Below are 27,650 nucleotides of genomic sequence, written 5' to 3'. Positions count from 1 at the left end.
TTAGAAGACTACACTTAAAATGTGAGCCTTTTTGGTTTTTTACTGTCTTGGACTCATCAAAATCCATGCTGGCTCATGTATCAAAACACAGTGCTTCCAATGGTTATTTTCCAGATAAACCTGATACTGACCACAAGAAACAAGGCAAACACAGATGTCTTACCTCCAAAAGAATGCATGGGGCTTTCCGGCTATTAGAAACCTGGCCACAGAATGCACACACGGTGTAGAGGTTTGCCTAACATTTCATGTAACCCTCAGCATTCAATAAATGCATACACAAAACACACAGACCTACTCCCCTCGATTTATATTCAAAATACTAAGGGATTATCAAAACCTCTAATTTGCCACTGAAGTCAGTGGGGAGTGGTATGCAGTTCGTGGAGTGGGTGGAGCGGAACCTCATTCCAAGTTGATTGTATTGAAGGGGGGTGGAGGGGAGAAGAAAGCAACCTTACAGAGAAGTCGCTGCTCTGGATCCAGTTTGAAGGGGACTGGCAACCAACCCTCAAACTTTGTGATAAGATAAAAGTCCATTGATGTTGGCTTACAAGAGGCCCACTTCAACTCTTTCTTGTCCTCCATGTTTTTCTCCCTAGCCTATCTGCTCTCTTCCTCTTGTATCTGCTTTAGCATAACTCCACTTTTCTCTTTCATCTTTCCATAACTGCACACGGGAACCGGAGGGGATTGATTTGTGTGTGTGTGTGTGTGTGTGTGTGCGCGCGCGCGCGCGCGCGCGCGTGCGAGCACGCGCGAGTGTTGTTTTGACGTATTGTTTGAAGATCTGTAACTCAAAGCAGCTCTCACGCCTCTGATGTCTAAGCTGGAGCGGCATAAAAGGTAAAGCCAGGGCTTGGGTATCAAACTGCGCGGTAGCAGTAAGGGGTTTTCTTCTTATTTTGTGCTGCCCTTCCCCACCCCCACCCCCAGCACTCCTCGGCTAGTGCAAAGTGCAAGATGACTCCTGCGCTTTTGTTAGGCGTCAAGAACGAGTTAAAATAAAAAATGAATAAATAAATGCCTCGATAGCTTTGCGTGCCAGGGCTTCGAGATTAAATAGATGTCTACTGAAGGCAAAAAGTTATTTCCTATGTAGAAAATTGGCCTTGTTTTTTTGTTCACAATGAAAGGAAATTTAGAGGCTTTTCACAAAAACAACACCTGAAAACAAGGGAAGACCGTTCACCTCGACAGCAATTACTTTCCAAAGGGCTCACATCAATGAGCAAACGCTAAGGCCTTTGGGAGACAGATTAGCAGAGTCTAAAACAAAATGTTATTCTTGAACCAAATGTCTAAAGACAGACCCACGTATCAGGTTAGAAATTGTGCCCTCAGAGCCCGCTGTGGGCACAGTATACTCTCCAAATGAGCCCGATACAACAGCCCCAAGTTAAAGTTTCTTTCTTCTCATCGGGCACAATCCTAAATTACTTGGATTATTTTGATCTTTGATTCTGCAGATAGAAGTCACGTGCTAGTACAAATACAGACGCACACGGATATTCGCAGGAGTTTTTAGGGGTCTATTCCCTGAAGTTGTTCAGCTTGCTGAAATATGGCTACATATGCAAACATTATCTCCCAATTGTAACCTCATTTTCTGCTCTGCTGGACAGCGTGACCAGCATTTGTCATTGGGCCTCCCCCGCCCGCCACATCATTCATATGTCTATAATTGTCATCGAGATGTGGCATGTCAGCAGGACTCCAGTGTTCTCTGCTCCCGTCTCGGCGCAGACACTCAGGTAACAAACCCGGTAATCTCGTCCTGTTTTCATGATGGTTGAATTACACATAATTGTTTCTGCACAGTGATTGATTTCTGCCTGAATAGAGACCTCTGCCTTTTTTCAATGTAAGCGAGTGGCAGCCAAGTCTCCCCATCTAGGAGGAGGCAGCAGCCTTTGAAGAGATCAAAGCCAAGGCCGCGAGCAGTTGTGCGCCCTGGGAATATGGAAAGCCTTTATGCTCTCAACCCCATTTCCAGCATCATGTTGGACTGCAGCTGCTCTGCATTCTGCCAGCATTCTTAGTGCTTTTAGTATTGACTCTGACATCACTGATAGCTGTTTTAAAGTAACAAAAGCCGAAAGATGACTTATTTTCACAACTCTGTAATTGGAACATGCAAAGGTGGGGGTGGGGCGAGAGAGCCAGAATGAAGGGGAGGGAAATACATTTGCTTTTAATTTAAAGCAGAGAGAGAGAGAGAGAGAGAGAGAGAGAGAGAGAGAGAGAGAGAGAGAGAGAGAGGAAGGAACACTGGGGAAAAATTATATAAGTTTCCACAAATGAAAAACATGCTTTTCGTATGGAAAAACCAGCGGGGGCATTTTATAACTCAGACCACACAAAATGAGCTGATGGCTAAATACACACTCTTCCAAGCCAAAAGGCTAAAATGGAAACGAGGGGGTAAGTGGTTCTGATTGGGAGAGGGACCCTGACAGGCACTGGGGCTGGGGCTTCAGCAGACATGGATGCAAGGTGGAACCCCAGGGCCTGCCCCTCCCCCTAACCTGTTCCCTTTTCAGTCAAGAAAGCATAGCTGACATCTGCATTCTCAATATATTACGGGCTTCTCTGGGAAACCACAAACACGAGATCCTGAGTATCAGAAGGAGGACCCAAATCAGAAGTTGAGCCTGGCTTCAGCTGCAGAGCCACTAATCAGTCTGCCAGGATCACAGCCTTCCCGTTACACTTGGAAGCCTAAATATGTCAAGGAACCTCTTCAGGTCGTGGGGACCAAAATACAGCCACAGCAACATTCCACCCTATTTCTTAAAGCAGAAAACAAGGATGCACCCATTTCTTACTTGGACTCTATTATAAATAAGTATGTACTTAGCTCGTTATTTCATTTAGAATTAACATAGACAAGCAGGTCAAATACTATTTCTAGGGTTATATATATATATATATATATATATATATATATATATATATATATATATATATAGAGAGAGAGAGAGAGAGAGAGAGAGAGAGAGTTCTGCTTGTATCTGATCAGTGCTACTGTCTAGTACGACATCTTCTATGTTATTATTTTTGAGAATTTCATACAGTATACTTTGATCATACTCTCCCTGGGTCCTCTTAGGTGCTCCTCATCCCTTACTCTCTTAACTTCTTTAAAAAGACACCCACCCATAAAGAACAACATACACAAAAAAAACAGAAACACACACAGTCACAAGACAAGTACTGATAACTGCAATTCCAACATTTAAGCGGATGCTCTGGGAAACACCCACCCTAATTAGCCCATCTACCTCAGTTTGGGGACTTGGAATGTAACGAAATGACAAGACCTTTCTATGAAGAGTGAGGGAGTAGAATCTGGAAGGGATTTTTGAAATTAGCTGCATCTCGTTCAGTAGCCAGCGGACTGTTCACGGCGGAACTTTTCCAAGTCCACAAAGTTCTAAAACTCACTGACACTGAAGGAATGGCTGCGATGTGTGCCCCCTTTCATCCTGCACAAAATCTCTTAGTCCTGAAACACCAATTGGTGAACAAAAGCTGCCTTTGTGTGGTAGGATCCGGAAGCAACAGACCTGCTTGTAAGGTAACCAACTGTAAATTTTCTTTGACGGCTTTGCCTGGATGGTGCTGAGCTGGAAAACCGGTGATGTGAGCTGCCCGCTTCCCTCCATTTACCAGGTCACAGCTTTGCAGGCCAGTTGCATTTTGTTTTGCTTACACACTACACGGACTGGACAACACGGAGCAAACACAACATTAAGCAGGAATCATAGTATTTTGAAGTCTAGATCTTTTCCTTTTGGAAAAATGAAATCATTCAATGTGCTGTCAGCCAAAATGTTGTTCTTAAATGACCTGGTGTTCTTAAATGTTTTTCTCTAGGTGCATTCTTCATAATCTTATTAGACTTTCGGCAACCAGGACCCCAATCTAACTTTGGGTTATCAGCCCCAAATCACTTCTTTTATGTATGATTCTATCATTAGCTTCACTCAGCAAGGTACCAGACAGAAGAGTCAATGGGGGCATCTCAGGCTTCTCACTGACACCTGAGGTAAATGTTATCTGGCTGCTGACATACATGCATGTGGCTGTCCCTAAATTCTTTCCTGTATGCCTAACACTCTTCAGGGCTCGAATCTGAAAAATCTGCATTTAGGATTTTTGTCACCTTGCTGTGTGGCTGAAATACTATTTTCTCAGCTACCAAACCTGAGATGCCACGGAGCTAGGCAGAGACAAAGCACACGGGGTCAATAGCCTCTGTGGCTGTGGGCTCTGTACATTCCTAAGATTGCCATAATTGAGAACGGGGTGTGTATGTGAGTGTGTGTGTGTGTCTGTGTGTGTGCGAGACAGTTCTGTAATAATAATGCACAGGAGACTCGTTATATAGCATGATCACTATGCTGGCCTAGTTATTTTCCCCTTCAAGAAGTAATGTCATCTCTTCTAGAACCCATAGGGTCAGGGTGCTGCTCGACAAGATGAGAAATGAGGAGGCGGGGGCGGGGACAGGGCAGCCGATACATTCTAAGACCAAGGTCCCCCAAGTGACCATTTCAATCACTTCAGACAAACACTGAGCTTTAAAAATGTTAGATAACCAGGTTCTGTGCTTTCCTGTCATAAAGCTCTCCAATGCTACTAATCCCTCCCTCTGAAGAAACTCTCCCAACCTGAATTCTTCAGTCAACTGAAGTCTCATTTCCTTTGGCTCTTTCTTTAGCAAGAAACAAAGCTGCTCAGATTCCTGTTATAGAAACAGTCTTTCTGTTTATCGATGATTTTCTCCCGCCTTCCTATGTGCTCCAGGGCAAGTGGCAAGCTGCTTGTTAAGGCAGACACACCCCTGGGGACTAGGTTTTGTCATTGGGACTCAAGACTAGGAGCAGCTATGTCACCTCTGGGTGTCTTCCCAATGGATCCAGAGGCAAAGCACAAAGGTATATGTCTGCACAACCATGTTGTGATTCACAACAGCCACCCACATGATGAATTGAGCTAGGCACTACGTAGCTCAAGAAAATGTGGTATGCATACACACAAAGGAGTATTACGTGGTCATAAAGAATGAAATTGCACCATTTCCAGGAAAACCAGAGAGAACCAGAGATCATTTTAGTACAGGAAATAAGGCAGACTATGAAGGTCAAATAGTATATTTTCTCTATACTATAAAAGTATATGGACTCTAGATGTCCTTTTTAAAGACATAAAAATAGAAGGCTAAATATGTGGCGGGAGGAAGGGAGAGTGATCAGGACTGATGTCGGAAATATTGTATACGAGAATGAAACGTCATAGCGAGCCATTATTTTATGTATGTAGTGCACATTAATAAAAATCATGTAGGTCTGGGGTTTAAAACTGGAGTTTCTGGGCCTAGAAAACCAGTAGTTTCCAATGGATTAACCAGCTTGTGAGAACCTGAGGACTGGATTCTCGGCAGCAGCTTGGCCACCTGCACGGCGCACCTACGGTTTTAAATAAGAGGCGCCGTGGGTCTGAGACTGAATCCCGAGGGGAGGCAGGCAGCGGGGTTCCCACACAGCTGCTGGAGAGCAGGGCCATGAGAAGGGCACGCTGGAGACACTCTGGGGTCAGGGTGGGCGGACTCTCCAATGATGGAATTCAGCTGACTGCCCGGCACCCAGCAGCCTGTACCCCCAGCAGCCTGTGCCCCCAGCAGCCTGTGCCCCCAGCAGCCTGTGCCCCCAGCAGCCTGTGCCCGAGGCAAGCTGCAACCAACCCACGTGACCCTAGACAAGCCTCAAACACTAAACAAAAACCAAAACAACAAAGACCGAGCAACAATCAAAAACCTGAGCAGCACTGAACCCAATTAGATGAAGAAAGAACAGTCTCCCGAAGACCATAATTTGCTGGAAAGCTCCTTCACTTGAGACAAGAAGCACCAGAAAAGGCAGAAGTCTTGCAACTCGACAGTTCCCTGGCTTCCTATCTAGAGCAGCTTGAAGTGCATCGGCACCACGCTGTCCACTGAGACACAGGAAGGAAATATTATGATCCCAGTTTCCCATAAGGAGAGCTTTATCGAATATGTAGTATATAGATTGTCACCGCCCCCATCCCCCTCATTTGCTTTGCTGCAGATGGGCTGAAGTCGGGGGTGGGGTTAGCAGCCCAAGCCAAACATCAAGAGACAAAGGTGACGGTTCTTTTGATATCGACTCTCTATAGAGATTTGTATCCACACTGAAATAGTGGGATTGGTAAAGAGGCAAAAGAGGGAAAAAGGAAATGATACGTTTATGGAAAATAACAATGTTTTCACTTTCCATCACGAACATTGCCATAGGTGACTGTGATCTGATAAACAATAATTACGAAGTCCGAGGTGTGTTCCTCATAAGTATGAATACAATGTTCAACTTAAAAAAAAAAAAAAAAAAAACTGATAAACGACCTGCCATCAAAAAATATTTCCACTGCAAGTGCAGGCATCGGAGCCAGCAACTAGCTTTGGCTTTTCTTCCCCCCACCCCGACTAGACCATCTTACCTCTCTGCCCACTGAAGCTTCATCGACCTCAGACCTCACCTTGAGGAGTAGGGTGCAGCCCTCAGAGGCCAGCTGGGAAAGAAAGTCCTGGCTGTTAGAACAGCCCTCAGCCTTCACAGGGCGTGTTAACTGATCAGAGTCTGTCATAGCCTAGAATCTTGGCACTTGGGAGGTTGGGGCAGGAGGATTGAAAGTTTGAAACCAGCCTGGATTTACGTAGCAAGACCCTGTTTTGGGTTTGGGAAGGAGCAAAAAAAAAAAAAAAAAAAAAAAAAAGAATCACAAAAGATTTGCACACTATGTATATAATCTTATTTAGTGCTATGTCTCAAGCAGGGCAGTCTCTTTATACAACAAAACAGATCAAAGCTCAGGCTTGGGTTGGGTGCTGAGGGAGGCAAGGTTAAAGAGGAGGAAAAGGTACAGGTTACTTTCTGAGGTGGTGAGAATGTTTTCTAACTGTGTTGATGGCTTTGAAACCCTGAATATACTAAACCGCCCCTCCCCCACTAATGGTGTACTTTGGATTGGTGAAACTTTGTTGTGTAGGTAATTTAGTAAAAAGTGAAGAAATTTAAAAAGTAAGAACCCCAAAAATCAAACTAACGATCCAATCAATTAAGAGATTCCTTGTCTTCTCATTAAAAATAAATGCAATGATTAAATTTAAAAATAAAAAAAGGAAAAGTCACAGGGGAAAGAAAACCCTCCTGGACATGTTCTCCAAGAGGAAAAGTACCATGTGGCTCACTTCTGGGGATGGAGATACCAAAGTCTTTTCCCCAGAGAGCTGCGCACAGGGCAAGGAGGGGGAGTGAGCCAGGGGGCAATAGCACCCTGAGGTGGGCAGGAGGTGGGGGAGTCTTTCCATCCAGCCCTTAGATGGAATCAGGTCAGCCCCAGGTGTCTCGCCTGATGTGGTTGCCTGCACTTCTCTCCTGAGACTTGCCACTAATGCAGATGGCCCATTTCTGGGCCACGCACCTCTGCTTTACTCTACCCAGCCCGCATAACAAACCTTTATCTCACAAAAACTCAGATGGAGTAACGTGATGGGGGTGGGGAAACAAAACAGATGGGTTTCCATCTGTGAGCTGGTACCCAGGAGTTGAGGGGGCTTTTAAACCGGAAAGCATTCAGGCTAGACAGTGCCTTCCTTAGCCCTCGTGACAGCCCTTTGCTGAGACTCCTTTCCAGAGGAGAAAACTGCTCAAAGAAAGTAGTCACTCAAGACACGCAGCGGCCCGGAGCTCAAGAGCACTGGCTGCTCTTCCAGAGGACCTGGGCTTAGGTCCCAGAACCCACATGGCAGCTCACAACTGTCTGCCACTCCGGTCACAAAGGGTCTGACACCCTCGCACAGACATCACATACGTGCAGGTAAAACATCAATGAACATGAAATGAAAATACATTTTTAAATAAGACAGTGTCCAACTCAACTGTTCTTTCTTCACAGCCATGAGTTAGCAGAACCTGGAAAAGTTTTAAAAGCCTTTGGAAGGACTTTCTTATGTAGCTATTGTTTTCAAGTGTCATTCTGCATAGATACCACTGAGTTCATCTAAAGACTATTAAAATAACCAACGAGGATGAAGAAAACTGGCCAGATGCTGACCACCGATGACCTGTCTCCTCGTAAGCACCATGAGTGCCACAGTTCCCCCACCAACCCAGGGGCATCTGCTGCCTCCAGAGTCCCAGACAGGGTAAGAGGGATTCTGTTTTCTTTTGAAACCCAGGATGTGTAGCTCCGACAGTTGGGTAGAGAAGCCCCTCATGGAGCCGGATAATTTAAACTTGCATCATTCGCATCATTCATCTTTGCACTTAGCCTCATACTAGTAAAATAAAATTCTATTGTTTTTTTATTTTTAATTATTTTTATGAGTGTTTCGCCTGCATGTATATATCTGCGTACCATGTGTCTGCCTGGTGCCCATGGAGGGCAGAAAAGGGTATCAGATGCTCTGGAACTGTAGTCATGTGGTGATAGGAACCAAATGCAGGTCCTCTGCAAGAGCAGTAAGTGCTCTTGACTGCTGAGCTCTCTCTCCGTCCCAACTTCATACTGTTCCTTAAACAGTATGGAAGACTAAAATCTATCACTGTCATACCTCAGTCCAGTTCATAGACCAAAGTTGGCACTTTATTCCCCAAAGTACTGTGATTTCTTGGCATGGATCCTGACCATGTTCAAGTCTCTCTCTTTTTTTCCTTCTCTCTTTATTTTTTTTAAAAAATCAACAGCAACTAAGTTATGCCATTTCTAAGCAGTAATCTTTCCTATGTTCCCAACCATCTTTAGGGGATCAAACATCTTTGTATTTGTGAGCAGGAAATAGAAAAGAAACAGCTTACCTGCTCTTAGAACTGACAAGTGGCTCTAGCTGGTTTGGGATTGAGAGCTAAAGATGCCTGGTGTAAATGCCCAGGCAAATCACAATATAAGGCAGTTTTCCCTCCTGAGACTGAATACTCAGGTCTAGCTAGTCAGGTTGGATGCCACCACAGGGTGCCATCAAAAAAGCCAGGAGTGGGTTCCAGTTAACTTGCAGTAATAAACTTGTTCAAAGGCTCTATAAATACCTGAGTTATTTTCTTAAATCATCTTAGGTTAAGATGAGTGTTCTTTAAAATGCATACACACATGCATGCACACATAAAACATGTATGGGTGCTTTGCTTATATCTAACCACACACTAGTCTGGTGCCTAAAGGCCAGAAGAGGACACTGAATCTTTTGAAACTGGAGCTGTAATGGTTGTGACATACGATGTGGTGCTAGAAGTTCACTCAGACCCTCTGGAAGAACAGCACTGCCTGTAACTGCTAAGTTAACTCTCCATCCCCAGGAATGTCCTTTTAGTAACAACAACAACAACAACAAATATCAATCTGCTTTCCTAGTTGAACCTCAAATTCATTATCTACAAAATCATTTCAACCAATAAGTCAAATATTTTTGACCACACGTCCAGTTAATCGTGCGGCTCTGAATTCAGGTTAAGAGCAACACACAAGGCCAGTACCACAAGCCTCCTGTGGTAGCTGGCTGCCACATGCCAGAGTCACAGGTGTGTGCCTGCTCCCTGCGGCCTCTCCAGACCCACCCATGATGAACACTAGTTCCTGCGTGCTCTGTGAGCCCCTGAAGATGCCCAGGATGGGACTTCCCAATGCCAGGGAATGTCCTTCCGTGAGTATGGGGTGAAAAATGGAAGTTCTTAAAATGTAGCATTCTTTGGTGCCTGTCTTCATTGCGCCAGAAAACCTGCCCAACCCTAAACTGTTGGGTCGATTCAGGTGTTTCCAGTTACTGCCCCACCCTCCCAAGGCCAAAGGACCCTACCCAGCCCAGCTCTCCTGAGATGGGATGTAAAGAGTGAGCCAAAGGAAGGAGGAGAGGCATTTCTCTTAAGGACCTAGCTGTCTGCATAATCGGTAGACATCAGGTGTGCAATGGCCAAGACATGGAGAGACGGCATACACTGTGCATGAGTGGCTTTGAATTATTTATTCAGAGTACTTGAGGGATCGGGGGGGGGGGGGGGGGAACATACGCTATAATGCCAATATCTCAAGAAGCCGGGGCAGAAAGATTATGAATCTGGCCCAGCCAGGGCTACCTACATAGAACGACCCTGTCTTTAAATGAAAACAAAAATGGACAGATGAAACCAGTGATTAATTTACATCGTTATAGTTACTAAATCAAGAAAGACAGAAGACAGTAACCGACACGTACAAAAATAGGTTCTAAAGTCATTGACATGGCTTCATTGAGGCATTTGTTAAAACAAATCAAATCCCCTAACAGCCAAAACGGGAAGATAAAAATAGTCATAACTAGGTGACATTCAGCACGTAGAGCTGAGATACAGGTCTGTGTTTATTCACATAGGGATATAAGCACATAGAATTTTGACTAAAAACAAAATGATTAGTAGAGAATAATTCTATGTGTTCATGAGCTACTAAGACACAGGTAGATGTAAGTGAAACATGTCTGAAAGGCAGAAATCTAGGGACTTTTTCTTTATTTCTCTGTTCTGTTCTGGATTTCCCCTGAGTTTATATATACATACATGCGTGTATGTCATATATATGTGTGTGCGTGTGTGTGTATGTGTGCATATGTATGTATGTATGTATATATCAAGGAGGGGGAGGGAAGATGCTGAAAGAGATGAGGGAGGGAGGGAAAAGTAGAGGAGGAGGAGAAGCAGAGGAGGAGGAGGTGAAGAAAGGGGGAAATTTCCTTGAGAGAGAAATACTAGTCCTAATAAATACGTACTTTAAAAGTTTATTCACGGGCTGGAGAGATGGCTCAGTGCTTGGGACCGCTGACTGCTCTTCCAGAGGTCCTGAGTTCAACTCCCAGCAACCACATGGTGGCTCACAACCATCTGTAATGGGATCTGATGCCTTCTTCTGGTGTGTCTGAAGACAGCTACAGTGTACTCACATGCATAAAATAAATAAATAAATCTCTTTTTAAAAAAAAAGTTTATTCACTTCTTTTTAAAAATATTTGTCTATTTTTATGTATAAGTACATTGTAGCTCTCCTTCAGACACACCAGAAGAGGGCATCGGATCCCATCACACATGGTTGCTGGGAATTGAACTCAGGACCTCTGGAAGAGTGGTGAGTGCCCCTAACCACTGAGCCATCTCTCCAGCCCCATTTCTGCACTTCTCAAAGAAGCCACTGCTGCAGAGCCTCAGGAACAACCATGATTCCTTCCCATTGCTATGAAATTAAATTCTCTTATTTACTGTGACGTGATGGCATCAGAAAACCCAGCAGTAACTGAAGGTGAAGCACATCCTGCAACACAATCACTGGCGTGCAAAACAAACAAACAAACAAAAAAACCTCTTTACAAGAGTTTTGTGTATAAATGCCTGGCTCCTATAGGGAAAAAAATGTTACATCATTTACCAAAGAATCCAAGTCCGGACACACAGCTATCTGATTAACTTACTACTTACTTACTACTAGTACTGTGGGCCATTTTAGAAGTGAACAATAAAGGTCCCCTTTAAAATAGTAAACAAAAAAAAAAAGTGGTCTGTGAAACACTAAACAACTGTTCCCTGGAATTTTCAAAACCATACTGAGTAATGGCATGGTTATGTGTTGAATGGAGCAGATGACAATCTTCAGACACTCTTAGCATCTACCATTTCTGCCACCCCTGAGTCCTAGCCATTTACATCATCGCAAAGCATAATAGTCATTCTTAGCTCTCAAATTAGTTTACTGAGGATGGAATTCCTCAAGGCCCTTTCGTGGGGAGCGTTAGCTTATGGGTTGAGTGCTGTCACTAGAGTCAGAGACACCTGCCCCCAAATCCAAGCTTTCCTGCTTGCTGAGCTTTAGCTCTAGGGACAACTGAGCAACTTCTCTATGCCACAGGTCCTTCATGGGAAACCTGAGGGCATCATTACAAGCTACTCGGTTTTCTAGCGAGGGTTTGACACAAAGCTGTGCAAAGTGCACGCATTAGCCAGGAGGAAATGTAATTACCAATTCTGATTCTTGCTTCATCCATGGACAGCGTTTATTTCTCACGATCACACATAAATGGTCAAGGACCAGGAAGCTTCACGGGTGAGGCTGGTGACTTTGCAAGTCACCAGGAGCTTATACTTAAGGTTAGACAAAAAGAATGCTCATAACACGGACGACTTGGTTCTAGATCTCAGTTTTCTTGCTGTTGTTTTGTTTTCTTGACATAAAAATGAAGATATAGAAAATGCCTAAGTAAAACTCATAAATATATGTCCTACAAACCTGCTCCTCATTCTAAAGCCGCTATGGAGTAAAAGCCCCCTCTTGGCCTTCAAACTAGAACACTCCCCAACTTCTTCCATCTGCTTTCCCCGCCCCCGCTTCTTGTCCACCCATGCTGTAACAACTCTCACCACCAAAGGCAATGTGGGAAAGGTCACACTTTCACATAGCATCTTGTCTATCATGGTACACCTCTCTATGAATCATTTCTAGTGACAGACCTGACTTGAGTCTCCTCCAGCATCTTCTGGGTATCAGTGGTGACAAGAATAAAACAGGGAGCAGCCAAGCCTAAGTCCCATTCATAGTTCATCTACAGGCCAGCTGTGACCTTCCAGTTCTTGACTTTCTCCCTCATCCACTGCCCTGAGGCCAGCACTGGCTTGCCTTGAGGATGCCATGACCTCATGTGGATGGAGTATAGAACAGTTCTGGCATGGACCACAACGTCATGAATATTGTCAAATGGTATGAAAATTTCTAAACCCAATCTTAGCTTTACGATACAGCACAAATCTATACAGTTTCTAAGAGTTCTCAAAGGTGTTGGCACCTTTTACTCCTGAAGTTTAAAATTCTTAACCTATCCCATTAAACATCTGATGAATTACCTGGCCATGGCACGCGGTATAAAAACTTGTGGGTTAAACAGAAGATTAAAACTTGTTCTCTATCCTCAAAGGGATTCACAATAAAAAATAAAATCAACACGGAGATACCTAACTCATACAAAACATACATAGGGGCTCAGAGGTTAAGACTACTTACTGCTTTTGGAATGTGAGTTCAGTTTCCAGTACCCATGTTGGGTGGTTTACTATTCTCTACAACTTTCCTTCTAGGAGGCTCTAGAACCTCTGGCCTCTTCAGGTACCAACACACATATGCACACACGCACGTGAACACGCGCGCACGCGCACACACACACACACACACAAATATTCACATAACCACACACATATACAAAGCCACACAGAAACTCAAACATGCACAAGTTTTTTTTAAAAAACAAGCCCTCATTTTTAAAATGTATAAAGAACCAGAAGATCCGATTGCACCTCACAGGAAAGCAGGACCCTCCTAGTTGGAAGGGAAAGAAATGCTTCACAGCGGTGGCACCTTAAGTATGGACAAGAACATGAGGGACACTTGAGCCACAAGAACCCAGAGACAAGGATTTGGAGCAAGGCTTAGGATGCACGCCTGGGGAAGTAGCCGTAGTAGGACAGAGAAGCCAGGAGGTGAGGTCTACGAGGCAGCAGCTCCAGATTGCAAGAAATGGTGATGAACAATGTGGGGTTTGCTCTGGGGTCAGGAGAGCAAGGCACCAAAAGAGAACCCCATGCAGTCTGCAGGTAAACACACCCTCTGCCTGGGCTTCACCAGGGTTGAATGATGAGACCTTGGGTTTGTTGGCCTGGCGGCCTGACATGGATTTAGGGAGCCTCACTGCTTTCTTTAATGTATGTGCAAAGAAAGAAGTGTCAAGGGCTCCAAGGGAAGGCGTTTGAGCTAAAATGTTTCTTTTATCTTCATACACACACACACACACACACACACACACACACACACACACACACAGTTAACCAAACCAAGTAGCTTGGTCTGATCCCATTTTTTTTTAAATTCTTTGATACAAATGTGACTATTTTAGTGACAATAAACAAGTGTATACCTAAGAAGACCCTGACTGTACAATTTATTATCTATACCAAAGACAATCTACTGACCTAGAGTGGGTCCCTTCCCTCCTTCCGTCAGGCTTGACTTTAACACAGCGATCTTAACCCAAGCCACTCCTGAAAACAGTAAACTAAGGTATGAGGCAGTATTGTTTTAAATGCAGTTGTTTTCCATTTTCACTTTAAAGTATAAAACAGTGATATATTAACCTAAAGCAAAGAAGGTAAATAAATATTAAGCTAAGGATCTTAATATATTCATAAAATGACCATACAAACACAGTGAGCAATGTTTGAGAGATTTATTCTCTTCCTTAATCCTGCAGGAAGGCTGACTGGTTCACCAAATAATGGTAGATGGTAAACATTTTTTTTTTTTGTCTTTGGCACTTTTTTTTGTCTCAGACTTTAATAATCTAAATTTAAAGTCTAATACATCTAAGATAAAAATAAAATTACAGTGCCCTTTTCTTAAAAAAAAAAAAATCTTCAGTACTGGTTGGAAGTCAGTTCATTGTCCTCGCTGTGTCTAAACATCAAGCCAAACCCTCACCCCCTACTGTGTCTTTTCTATGATACAAGTCATCAGAGCTGATGGGCAAGGTGATGAAGGCTAGAAGTGCCTTACTGCAAGCGACATTAGAGAAACTGGGATTTCCCACAGACTGGGTTTTCTTCCCTCTCTACCCAGCTAACCTGTCACTTGAGCCAGATCTTTTTTGGTACCAACAGAGACAAAAAGACTTAAGCCTGAAGAAAATGTAAAAAGAAAATGTGACTTGGCCCTTGTCCTCACGTTCTCAAGGCCCTAAGTTCCTCTCCGTGTAATTCTGCAACAGGGGAAAGAAATCCCGAGCCTGAAAGGTTAACTCAGAATATACTCTCTTCTATGCTGTGCAAGGAAGTGCAGGTCACTTGATAACTAACTCCCTACCAAATGTTGGAAGGATATGAGACTTCAGCAAAAATCTGGAAGCCTATTCCCTTACACATCTCGTATCCTTAGAGGGGAGAGGGGTGTTAAGAAGTGAGAATGAGGGGCTGGGGAGGTGGCTCACTGGTTAAGAGCACTGGCTGCTCTTCCACAGGTCATGGGTTCAATTCCCAGCAACCACATGGTGGCTCACAACCATCTGTAATGGGATCTGATGCCCTCTTCTGGTGTGTCTGAAGAGAGCTTACTAACATACATAAAATTAAAAAAAAGAAAAGTGAGAATGAGGTTCCCCGAACATCTAGGAGAGAAAGGGAGGCCAATTAAAACACCACAAAGAGATGAGGGTGCTGCTGAATCTCCAAAAACTTCGTAAATATTTCCCTAAGGTTAGGATAAGGTTTTCCCATGTGCCCTGCTTTCTCCCAAGCTCCAGCCACGCACCCGTCACTGCTGCAGAAGTTCTCCCAGAAGGGAATCTGGGCACCAGCTCACACCGTTCTAGACTGTTCTAGACTTCTACTCTACAGCTGTGGCCAGGAAACAGCACTTGCCCAGGTTTTGTGCTACCAGAACCCCACATGGGCACAGAAAGGCAGGTCAGCCACACAGGAAGGTGCCATTTTGTAAAGGAGGGAACAAAGGCTGGAAAAGGAGAAAAAGTTCCAGAAGGGGGCTCCTTTTTATTCTTCCAATGAGCTGTTTTCAGCTGTTACCTGATACAGACTTTCTTTAAGCACAGTGGTCTAATGGCCCACAACAATAAACAAGAGAATAAATAAAACACTACAGGACAGAGTCATGTAGCAGATACTTTCAGACTCTACATTTCATAAGAAACTTAGTTTGATTAAAAAGTGAACATACTATAAGAATAAAAAAAAAAGATACAGGAACATACACAGTCCCTGTTTGCACTTTATTGATTAGGCAAGCTGAGTGGAGGCATCCCTTCTGGTCTAGGCTGATGTAACTATCTTAGTCTCGGATGAACTCATGACTATCACTTCTGACAGTGTTTATGACCAAGCTCATCAGATTAGGGCATGGAGAGATGGCTGAGCAGTTAAGAGCACTTACTGCTCTTACTAGAGGACCCAAGTTCTATTCCTAGCACCTACGGATCATGTGGCTCAAAACCATCTGTGACTCCATTTGCAGGGGACCTGATGCCTCTGGTCTCATGTGTGCATACCTGCATGCAGACACACACGCTCACACGTAATAAAAATTGTAATTTTTTTAAACTTTAAAAATTAAAAATTGGGGGCTGGAGAGATGGCTCAGTGATTAAGAGCACTGACTGCTCTTCCAGAGGTCCTGAGTTCAAATCCCAGCAACCACATGGTGGCTCACAACCATCTGTAATGGGATCTGATGCCCTCTTCTGGTGTGTCTGAAGACAACTACAGTGTATTCATATACACAAAATAAATAATTCTTTTTAAAAAATTAAACATTGGAGCAGATTTAACATTTTTTGTTTGGTTCAGAGGCTGACAGCATTTGTTTTCCCAAGTGGAGCATCCTTGAGGCATTCCTCTTTTCACACACCACAGAGCGTCTCCACACCAGCATCCTCCTCCTATCTGTCTCAATGTTGCGTATTAACAGGCTCTACCATTCACTCATATTGCCATCCTGGGTACTGAGTCCGGGGCCTCATGCACACTGGGTAAGCATCTGCCCTGGACCATTCCCAGTCCTATTTTCCCTTCTCTTTTGAGACAGGATCTTATAGATCCCCCCCACCCACCCAGGCTGTCCTGAAACTTGCAAGTTTCCTGCCTCAACCCCCAGAGTAACTTGGATGGCAGGCTTCTGCCACCGGGCCTGGCTAATCATTTCTACTGAACCAAACTTTCGTCATCTCAGTAATTAGTTACTGATGGAGATCAAAATGTGATTTCAGCTCAACTGTCATCAGGTGCCAAATAGGATTATTGGTGGGGAGAAGTCACAATGACCAATGACAGAGCTGCGAGAGACTCACTGCCCATCACAGTTACAAAAAGAAAAGAAAAAAAGAAAATGTCCACTTTTAGACTCTCTGTGGCGCAGCTTCCCTGCCTCTAACTGGAAAGTGAAGGCAGCACAGGAGACTCTCATTCCCTCCTGAGCTTTGGGATGATACACGCAGCAAGTTCGTGGTTCCAGTCGGCTTAGCCGGAGTGGATAGTGTATTTAAATGTCTTCCCTGGCACGTCGGCTCATGGCCTGAAGCACACACAGCTGAGTCCCGAGAGGTTGAGTTAGCAGCCCCTACTTGCTGCACACCCTGATAAAGAGCCCTGGTTCTCCACCTCTATTCATTTCCAGGGTTTGCTGTTGGGTTTTAACAGGCTCATCGTTTGAGCTTCAGGCCTCCAATTTTTACCTATTGGATTATTTACATTTTTAAAATGATTTGCAGGGTTATAAGAAAACAATGATTCCTATATTGAGATTTCATTTAAAAAAAAAAAATCACAATAGGACCAGTGAGATGGCTCAGCAGATAGAGGTGCTGTGTTTACCTGATGACCCTGGAGTCCACAGTGGAAGGAGAGAGAACAAGTAACTTCCCAAAGTTGTCATCCTCTGACCTCTACACACACACCCACTGTGGCGTGCACACACTGGAATTCACTGGTATGCACTAAGCAGACCACACATACATATGAATAAAAATAAATTTTAAAAAATTTGATATACACACACACCTTGCTATGCAGACTCAGGCTGGCCTTGAACTCCTAAACTCAGTCTTCCTGCTTCAGCCTTCTAAGCAGCTATGACTACAAGTTGTGTGCCACCCAATGTGGTTCCAACAATTATTTCAATAAAACCTACGGCTCTGCCCTCCCGCCCAGCTTTTTTTAATTTGACATGGGGGTTTCTTATAGCTCAGCTTCTTCGTAGCTGAGAATTAGCTTAAATTTCTGATGCTCCGGCCTCCCATCTCCCAAGTCTCCTGGGTTTACAGACATGTTTACAGACTAGTTTACAGCTAGTCTGTGTGGCCCAGAGCATGGAGCCCACCAGGGCTTCGTACATGCTAGGCAAGCACTCTGAGAAATGAGCTACATTCTCGGCCCTTTCAAAATGAAGTAGGCTCGGTGGAGTAGCAAGAGCAGAGCTAATTCTTGACTACCAGGGTAGTGATTTCCCATACTGGACCAGCTTGCTGCAGTTGCTTATATGCCGGTTAAAGGGAACAACTTTTAAATGGACACCTCCATTGAAAAACCAGTCTTCGGTCCTATGACAGCCACTTGTGCGATATGCCAGCTGCCAAGTGCTGCCTGCACCTGGAAACAACGAGCACCTTGCTTTTTCTGCTAGTCACAGACAGCACCGGAACGTCCTATCTAAGCTCCCAAGTCCTTCTCCAAAAATCAGAGGGAAACCAATTTGTAAAATCCTGATCTTACCCATAATATGCAAACGGAGAAGAGTCGGAAAGGACAAAAAAAAAAAAAAAAAAAAAAAAAAAAAAAAGGAAAGAGAGAAAGAAAGAGAAAAATGGGAGCAGATCTGACTGCTTAACATTTTCAGTAAATAAATCCAAAGACTTAGCAGAATTGCTTTTTAAACTCTCCAGCTGCGGATACGCTCAGCCAGCATGCTTGTCAGAGTCCAGTTCACTAGACTTCCTCAGTGTGTGCTGAAGACTGCGCTAGAAGGTTAGTGAGAAGGGAGCCAGGGCCTGTGGGGCTGTAGAAACACTGTAACACCAGGATTCGGCTGGCCGCCATGCCTTTAATCCCAATGCTGGGGTATCAGAGGCAATTGTGTTTCTGTGAGTTTGAGGCCCTATATAGCAACGCCCTGATTCAAAAAATCAAAACCAGCCAAACAACATCAAAAGATTTGCTCCCGGTTTGAGGTTTGTCTCTGTGAAACAAACAAACAAACAAAAACCTGCTAGGGCCAATTCAAAAGATGTGATTGAGTGAGGACCAGTACTCAGTACATACTGCACCGACTCCTACAGGGCCCCGTGAAGCACGGCTTCCTGGCATAGGACGGTGATCAAAATCATTAGAAGTTGGAGGTATCTGGGGGGAGGAGGGGGAACAGCTCCAGATTCTTGTCAATCATGAGTCTCCCCCTGCTTTGTAGTAGTGTAAGTGAGCAAGGATCAGACAGAATAACCCCGGGACTCTGAAGAGGAATTTCCCCACACCTCCTCCTGGTAGCCACATGCAAACAGTACACAAAATACACTTGGAAAAGATGGCCTACCCCTGAGGGTGAAGAGGGAAAAGCCAGCAGTTAGCTGAGAGAAATGAAATTGGAATCAGAAAATTCAAATGAATTTATCAGGAAATCAAATCAGGTAACCCCTGGCAGCACAAAGCCCCCCTGACTCCTCACATGAGGTACAAGCCACAGGCACACTAGCCCTGAGCTACCTTTAGTTTTTATTTTTTAACCATGTCTCAAAGCCATACGACATTAGCATATTGATATTCAAAAGCTTCATGGTTAGGCAAATCTACCTCAGTTCCTTTGTCCCAGAAGTGAACATAGACAAAAAACGAATCTTAGTTGTTTGTAAACATATTACAAAACCAGGGGTGGACAATCTACTAGACAGATCTGTTCATCCACAATAAAGATGTTTATTCCCGGAAACCATCAGTCAACACAACTGAACTATTCTAGACAACTCAAGGCTAAATAACTAAAAGCCTGTAACATTTCCAGTCATTCCCACTTTAAAAATAAGGATTTACAAGGGGGCTAAAATGAGGCCATAGACATCTTCCATCTCCTACCCACGAGGTCTCTCTGAGGAAGATCACAGGGAACCAGAAAGTTCCAAGTTCCCATGATTCAGAGCTCCTGTGGTCAGGGCTCAGGGGCAGCTTCCTGGCTCTCCCTCTCTCCAGGCATCAGAAGAGATATGGAAGGCTTCTCTTGTAAGGTGTTAACCATTTGGGCTGCAGGAGGGACAAATGGAAGCATGGAGGGCGATTACAATCCTACCCCACAGGGAACTTCCCTGTGTTAAAGCAGCTGAGTTCAGGGCTCATTCACACAGCGCCTAAACACTCAGCTCTGCCACTAAGCTCGGGACACAGAGGCACTGGTTTGAGGGTTTTTGCTGTTGTTTTCATACCTCAGCACTAGCCTTATTTTCAGACATAAGCTTCAGAGAAAGAAAGGTTTGGGAATATGTTTTAATAAACTTTCCTGGAGTCCTGGCTCTGAAATATTAACAGGTTTGCACATCTTATCATCTGTGCTTGAAGAACTGACACTGACACCAAGCAGGTCGCCATAGCCACCTTCTTGTTTATGTGAACTAAAACCTCCTATTTAAGATTCCAGGAGAGACTCGTCCAGGCGATGCCTGGTATAGATACACTCCCTTAAAGGTTCCAGTTCTAAAAGGAGGTCCCAACTAAAATGTCCTTGCAGAAGAGAAAAAGATGGACGGCCGAAGGTACCATGATGCCTGGCCTGGCTTAAACAGGAGCAACAGCATATGGTTATGGGGAGATTTCAGAAGAGGCCTCCTTCCCTGTGTGTGCCACTTGGTCACAGCTGGAATCTTAGGGCAGCAGTTAAGTCACAGAAAGGAGAGGGGCCCTGTTGGAGCCTCACCGGAGCTCCCACAGATGTTTCTTCCCAGTTCTCAGAAGCAGCAGATGCAATAAACGGGGAATTGTTTGTAATGCAAATTCAAGTCACCAGGCTGCTCCCACTCTGAGACTCAAATACAAATGGTCCACCAGCTCCTGACACCATCTAGGAAGCCTACCATCTCTGATGTCAGTGACACAAACAGTCCTGCAGGGGACAGAAGGAAGGAGGAAGAGAGAAGTGTGGGGAGGCCGAAAAGGCTGCCTTCCTGTTAAAGTGTTTTTGATCTCAGAAACATTACAAACAGCTGTTAGGTATTAAAAACCAAAGATTGTAACTCACTTCAGTTGGACTCTTAAAAAAAAAAAAAAAAAAAAAACTGACATAGCCTTGTGGTTAAATCTGAAAGGCTTCTGGAATTGTGCAAACTGCAGGGTCTCTCAATAAAACATACCTAACATGAATGCATTTTTATGTTAAGAGGATTCAGCCCAGACAACAGAAAAGAGAAGAAAGGTTCTCTGGACAGTCTACACCTAGTGACATTTGCTCAGCCCACAAATCTTTCCTAAGCAATGAATGACTGATTCATAGATGTCAACAGTTCAATACATACATAATAAATACCTTCCATTCCTCCATCATTTCAAAATGGTGCTGAGATATGAGGTACATAGGCGTGTGCACACATACACGGGCATGCACATGCGCGTGCACACCCCAAAATGTATACACTGGAGAAAAGGCCACAGAAACCAAAGATGGAGTATTAGCTTAAAGGGGAAAGGATCATTTTCAATATTTATAGGCATTGTGTATAAATACCAGGAAGATTATTACACTAATTCCCCAAATTCTTGTCTGAAGTGAGGCACATCTGGTCTTTCTATGGAATAAACCACACAATGCAGTGCACACTGCAACCGTGGATACAAAACAGTTTGGGGAGTGAGTTTCTGTTACCAGAACTCTAACTTGATTGGAAAAGTTTATTTGTTCACCTTTTAGACTTTCCACAGAAATCTTCAATTGTTCCTTATCCAAAATGCAGCCCATAAAAAACAAAAAACAAAACCCTGCACAACTCTTTTATTTAAAAAAAAATAGATATATTTCTTTATCTGGATCAACAAGTTAAAACCCAGAAGCACTTTTCAGCATGTGTGTGTGGGGGGGGGGGGGAGTGATCTCTAAACAACAGACTATGATTGATTTACTAGTTGATCCATTTTAGGTAGAAGATTCCTCACACCACACAGACATTAAAAACCATTACATAAAATTTTAAAATAATGAGGGGAAAGTTCCTTGTAATGAACATCACAAAAATCTCCAAGATCTGATGCCTATGAGCTCCACACCAACCACTTTGTGAAATTAAGACAAAACACGGTCCCTGCCCGAGTTTAAATATCCTTCTGGAGTTTGCAGAAAAATTATCCCAGTAAGTCCGCCATTGCAAGGACCACATACCTATCTTTTTAACCAGAGGGCTCATGACACAAGATAACCCACAAGCCCCCACTCCATTTGATTGCCGGCAGTTTCCTGTCTGCCAGTTTGGTGAACCTCCCAGCTCTCTGGCTCTGCCATAAGGCATCAGTGACAGCCCTCGACCCAAGGGTTTCTGGGGGGACTTCTCAGTTTGTACAAGTGTTGAGTCCCACTAAGACCGGAGATTCAACCCCAAGAAGTCAGTCAGGGAGACTTGGGTGGTAGAGGTGTGGGGCTGGGAACAGGCAGCTAATTTGACTGCCCCAGCAGCTCCTCCAACAATCGAGGATACACTGGGAAAGTATGATCACAAGCACACCCTCTACAAGTTACCACCCATTTGTTTTCTCCAGACACAGGTGCCATCTTACCCCCAGTTAAAGAGACATTGCACCAAATAGCACACGTGACATTCATGATGCTGTACAAGCCAATAACACAGTTGTACAACACTGCATGTTTTAACAACTTTAAGTAAAGCGAACAAAATATCAACAACTTTCAATTACATAATCTCCAGATATATTTTCCCAATTGACAACAAAGTGAAAATGGCTGTCTGTGGCCGCCCTTTAAAACAATAGCTAACGTAATAAAGCAAGACATTTTCAAAAGCCAAATAACATTCTGGATGTCCAGATCCAAATCAGCCTCAGTAGGTTTGACTCTAAGCAGTTTAGGGTTTTGAAAGCTACCTGGTCCTTAGTTAACTGGATGATTAAATAATCCCCTTTCCTCTGCTCATAAGCACAGAAACACAGTATGTATTAAAAAGAATCATGGATCTGACTTGGCTCCATCTGATTTCATAACTTCTGAATCTATACTTGAATTCATCTTAGCCCATCAGCCTAAATCTAAAAGTCCAAATGGGAGACATAAAGACAGCTCTGTTCTCAGGCGGCCATTCCTTTTGCAGGGCTCTTACGGAGCAATGGGATGACTAAGTATCACGCAAGGAAGCCACTGCAAACGTGTTTGAGGGAATAAGCACTCTGTTGAAATACAAATTAATTTGCACGTCTGAAAATAATTTTTCAACAGCAGCGTGTTACTCACCGTCCTCGGGATGGGTGGAGAGAGGGATCCGTTTGACATGTATGGGTCGCTATTCATGTTGGGCATCATTAGGTAGCCAGAATAGCTGGAGTAGGGGGGGCCCTTGTTGTACAGGCCGCTGTCTGGATGCTTTCCTGGGAGAACCCAAAGAACAATCAAAGATGTGTCAACCTTGCCTTGATACCACATCGTTCATCAGAGAATTTTCTGCTTCTAAGACAGGCCAGATTTTACATGCAATACGTGTTTATAAAACACTAACTGGACTACTGTGCTCTATTTTAGATTGACAGTATTCATGCTCCTCAGTGGCTTAACAGCAAACCAGATGCTTTAAAAGAAAAAAAAAAAAAACAAAACATGTGGTTCAATTTACTTCCACTACTGACTGATGTTTTTACAAAAATAAGTGTTATTCATCTAACCTAATTCATTCTAATGCTAACAAACTGGACTGCAAAATACAGAGACACAAGGGAACACACACAAACTCAAAAACTGAGATGTGAATATGTGAGGGCATCTACCCCCAACACGCATACATATTTACTATTCAGTGAAGGGTCCTTTTTATAGACAAACTCAAAAATTCCACCTGTGTCTCTGAATTTCTACCAAATGTTAAGACTTTTATTGAGGGGGAAAAAACCTGGATCTAGTGTACAGTTAAAACCCAAATTTGTAGTGAATTAACTTTTGGAAGTCATAATTTCATGGCTAAAATTACAGACTGTCAAAGGAATGTTTCTTTACTTTTAATTTACTGTATACAAGAAACTTATTTACTTTATATTGCTGTATTCATTTTTAAATACCATATGTATTTTAAAATATGCTACTGAATTTACTGTATGTATTTTATTTCCTTCAATTTATTGTATACAAGCTACTGTATCTACTTGTTGCCAAAAAGGAAGGCTGAGATAGAGCTCTCTCACTGCCCCTGGTCTACACACTGAATGTACAAACACTCCATTCTAGACAGGCCAATTGTTAAGTAATTGAAAGAGACCAGAAATACCAACCGATTAACAAGTGAACCCTATGGTGATCTCATTAAACATGGAATGAGCAAAGAAGGAGGGAGGGAGGGAGGGAGGGAGGGAGGGAAGGAGGGAGAGAGGGAAGGAGGGAGGGAGAATATGAATTTGTGTGTTTGGGAGTGTATGTTAGCATGCATGTTTGTGCGTGTATTGTGTGAGTGTGTGTGTGTGATTTCTTTTAAGAATTGACAAGAGTCAACAATAAGGGAAATGCCTATCATGTGATATATGTAAGTTCTAACAGCTTTTCTACTTTACAAGCTAAGTTACTAACCCTGGCACATCTGCCCATACATTGCCACTGCCTACCTTCACTGCCCTGAGAACCCACAGGCAGCAATTTGCAAATGAAAAAATACTCTTTATAAACATCCCTGCTCTAAGAATCTGAAAACCAAAGGTCCAGACTCATGCAAGGCATGGTTCAAAAGGATATGATATGTACCATGAGAGAGAAGCTATGAATCTCTAGTCATTCTGTTAAAACAGTACATGGGCACAGTTACCCTACCCGAACAGAAGTATCAAAATAAAACCAGACATTCAAATTGCAGTGCCCCATAGTAAAGTGGGGAGACAGAGAACCTGGCTTACCGTCATCTGGGTGTTCTCTGGCCTTGTCGTGGTAGGGCTCCTGAGAGGGCTGTGCTTGTCTGACCACCTAATGGCATAAATAGCCACCCCAAAAAGAAAGAAGATCACCTTAGAGTTTGTAACACATGGGTCTGCTGTGAATTCAAAGGCAAAGATTTAGGTAAAACTCAGTTTACTTGAGTCTTGGGAAATTCTCCTTGTCAATATGTATTTTTGAGTGATTATTAGGTACAGATGTAAGATTTTTTTACAAATGACCTGTCCTGTTCTAACAACCCATCAATGCTTCCTGGGTGCCCAACCTCTAGAATGTGTAGACCTCTTCAGCCTTGGTATTCTTTGGCAAGACCTGATTAAAATCCACCAGAAACAACATTTTATAACCGAAAATGAGACCTGGAAACCTAAACAAAAGAGCTACTTTGCTGAGGTCTGGGGGAATTGGCCTGATAAGAGTCCTCGCTGAAACTGCGTTCGTTCACTTACAACTTTCAGCCCGAGTGCTATCTGGCTATCAAGAGTAGAGCTTGTGTGTGGTTAATGGGAGGGAAAATTGAGAGTCGGGTTATAGACATCTAAAAGGCAGCCCAGTTAATATCAGTTTTGGTAAGCACCACCGACCGACCTGACTCAACCACGTGCAAATCAGTGGTTGTAACCCCTTCACCCTCTTCCGTGGCTCCACTTCCACCGCGGGAAGGGGAACAGTTCACCCAACCCCGGCAGTTTTCGGTTTCCTAAGCATGGCTTTTCTCCTCGGGCTAGAAAACCGTAGAAATGTGAGGTGGGTTGAAATGTGTAGACTGCTTCAGTAGAAAGAAAGGACTACTCTACAGTCTGTCAAAAAAAAAAAAAAAAAAAAAAAAAAAAAAAAATCCAACCACCAGAGTTTAAATGGTATTTCATACTTTGGACCCGTCTGGCACACTGAAGCCCTTTTTACCTGACTTTGATTACACTCTCGCCTCTATTTTTTGTAGAACACTGGGAATAGAGAGGCCCCTTATATTTTGAAATCAGCCCCCCCAGCCTTCTCAGATGTGTACTCACCCCTGCCATCGGGACAGAGAAGGTAACTCTGAGGTGTTCTTAAAAGCACTCTTTAAACCCAAAATGTCCCCGCCCCTGAAACCACCCTTTCTTTGGGGTGGGGGTGGGGGCAGAAGGCTGCCATTTAAGGAAAAAGCTATACTCTCCAAGTTTCTCTGGAAGGAAAAAACGTTGGGGACATCATTTGGGTACCAGAACTTTTCTACTGGATGTCCCCGTGAGGTTTCCTCAGCTGCTGAGCCCGAGTGGCTGCTAAGGTGTGGGCTTTGGGGAAATCTACGCCCATCCGATGCTCGCGCGCGGCCCGGCTCTCCGCTCCCTCGCGCCGGCACCCACGTGTCTCTATTTACTCTACTCGGGTTACCAGCGCCGTCGCCTTGAGCTGGCCCCGAGATCTGATAAAGTGCGTCCCTCCTCCCTAGCCGCGGCCGGGCTTCCGCCGAGGGCTCGCCTTTCTTCTGCCGAGATCCAGGGCCTGATTCCCAACCCAGCCTAACCCCAAATAAACGCTTTTCTTTCCACTTTAAATGCCGGGGCTGCGGGCGGAAGGACTGCGGTGTCTGTGCCGTTGGCTGGCTCGGATCGGCTCGCCCACGGCTCCCGGCAGCAGCCTCTCCTGCTGTGGGGACCGGCCCCGCAACGCCCCCGCAGTTAGGGCGCGCGCCCTGCTCCACGGCGGTTGGGACGGCCCCTTCTGCGAGCCCCACGCCCGCCTCTCCTTCCTCCCGCCTGGGGCTTCGCTCCTTGAGCCCTCGGTGGTTTAACGCACAGTACCGAGGGAGCTAGCGGATGCACTTTGTTTACGATGGACTTCGCAGTTGTGTTTAGACATCCCTGTTTTAATGTATCGTGTCCCTCAGAGCCTCCGAAACGTCGGGGAAAGAAAGCGGTCGGGTAAAGGCCAGCGTTTCCTGCCCATTTGCCAACGTTTAGCCATAGAACCACTTGGAATAAATCGCCCTGCCCGCTGCTCACACACGTGCGCACCATGAACGAGGGGCCGTTATTCCCCACCCAGTCCACGAGGGACCAGGGCTTAGTGGCCACCGTGGATGCGCGCTCTGCTAGCTTCCCCTCCGCGTCCCCGGGACCCGCCACGCCTCTCCGGACAGATGCCCACTCACCTCATGCCCATTGCTGGCTGGGATGATTTCGGACTCGTTAACCAAGGATGACTTGATGTCTGCTAAGTCGCCCTCCTCTTCGGGGTGACTGATCTCGGCGAAGATCTTCTCCTTCTGGGGATCGCCCTCGTCCTTGAAGGGGATCATCTCATCGGTGGCGCAGAGTTCCGGGTCCCCCCCGCCACCGCCTCCGGAAAGTTGGGGCATCCCGGCGGCTGTAGGAAGTGGGGTCGATGTGGGGGGGCGGTTGGAAGACTTGAGTGCGGGAGGACTGTGGATGGAAGCGGGGTGGGCAAGCGAGGGGCCCACGGCTGGAACAGCTGTAAGAGCCTCTGCGATTGCCGCGCTTTCTCACTCAGAAAGACGCCGGCGCCCGGCCCTGGGGCGAAGGGCTGCAGACTGCGAGGGCGGCAGCCGCCGGCGCCTCTGGGAGCGTCTGCGCCGCTCCGCGTGCACTAGGCTGGGCTGCCAGGGCTGGGTGGCCACCCCACGCCGCCCTCACTGCTGGGGTCTGTACTCCGAGGGCACCGGTTCCGGAGGGGACACGACTTTCCAAAGTGCAAACGAGGGTCCCGTGGCGCGTCACCGTGCAAAACCTCTCCACGGATTCCTTGGATGCTGATTTCGGTGGTTTTGGAATTTTTTTTTTTTTTAAGAATTAGAGAGCTGGGCCAAGAGGTTCCGTTTGCCCCAGCGGAGGTGCGAGGAAAATCAGAAAATACCGAAAAGTCCACTTCCTTCAGAGTAAACAATAAAGAGCCACCCCGGCTGC

At 44.8% G+C, this 27,650-nt stretch overlaps 1 protein-coding gene across 4 annotated transcripts in view; it reads right to left on the bottom strand.

Annotated features, from left to right (window-relative positions):
* The window catches only part of LEF1 (lymphoid enhancer binding factor 1), a gene marked incomplete at both ends in the record, with an annotated part of 101,615 nt that extends 74,530 nt beyond the window's left edge, over nucleotides 1-27,085 (bottom strand). For all 4 annotated transcript variants that reach the window (XM_080915585.1, XM_080915587.1, XM_080915586.1 and 1 more), the window contains 3 exons: nucleotides 23,068-23,201; nucleotides 24,705-24,771; nucleotides 26,879-27,085. In XM_080915585.1, coding sequence (XP_080771711.1) covers nucleotides 23,068-23,201; nucleotides 24,705-24,771; nucleotides 26,879-27,085 — 408 coding nt within the window. The remainder of the gene's footprint in view (nucleotides 1-23,067; nucleotides 23,202-24,704; nucleotides 24,772-26,878) is intronic.
* Between the last annotated feature and the right edge of the window lie 565 nt (nucleotides 27,086-27,650).

This window comes from Micromys minutus (assembly GCF_963924665.1).
Source record: "Micromys minutus genome assembly, chromosome: 4".
Lineage (NCBI taxonomy): Eukaryota > Metazoa > Chordata > Mammalia > Rodentia > Muridae > Micromys > Micromys minutus.
This window is presented reverse-complemented; position numbering and strand designations above follow the sequence as displayed.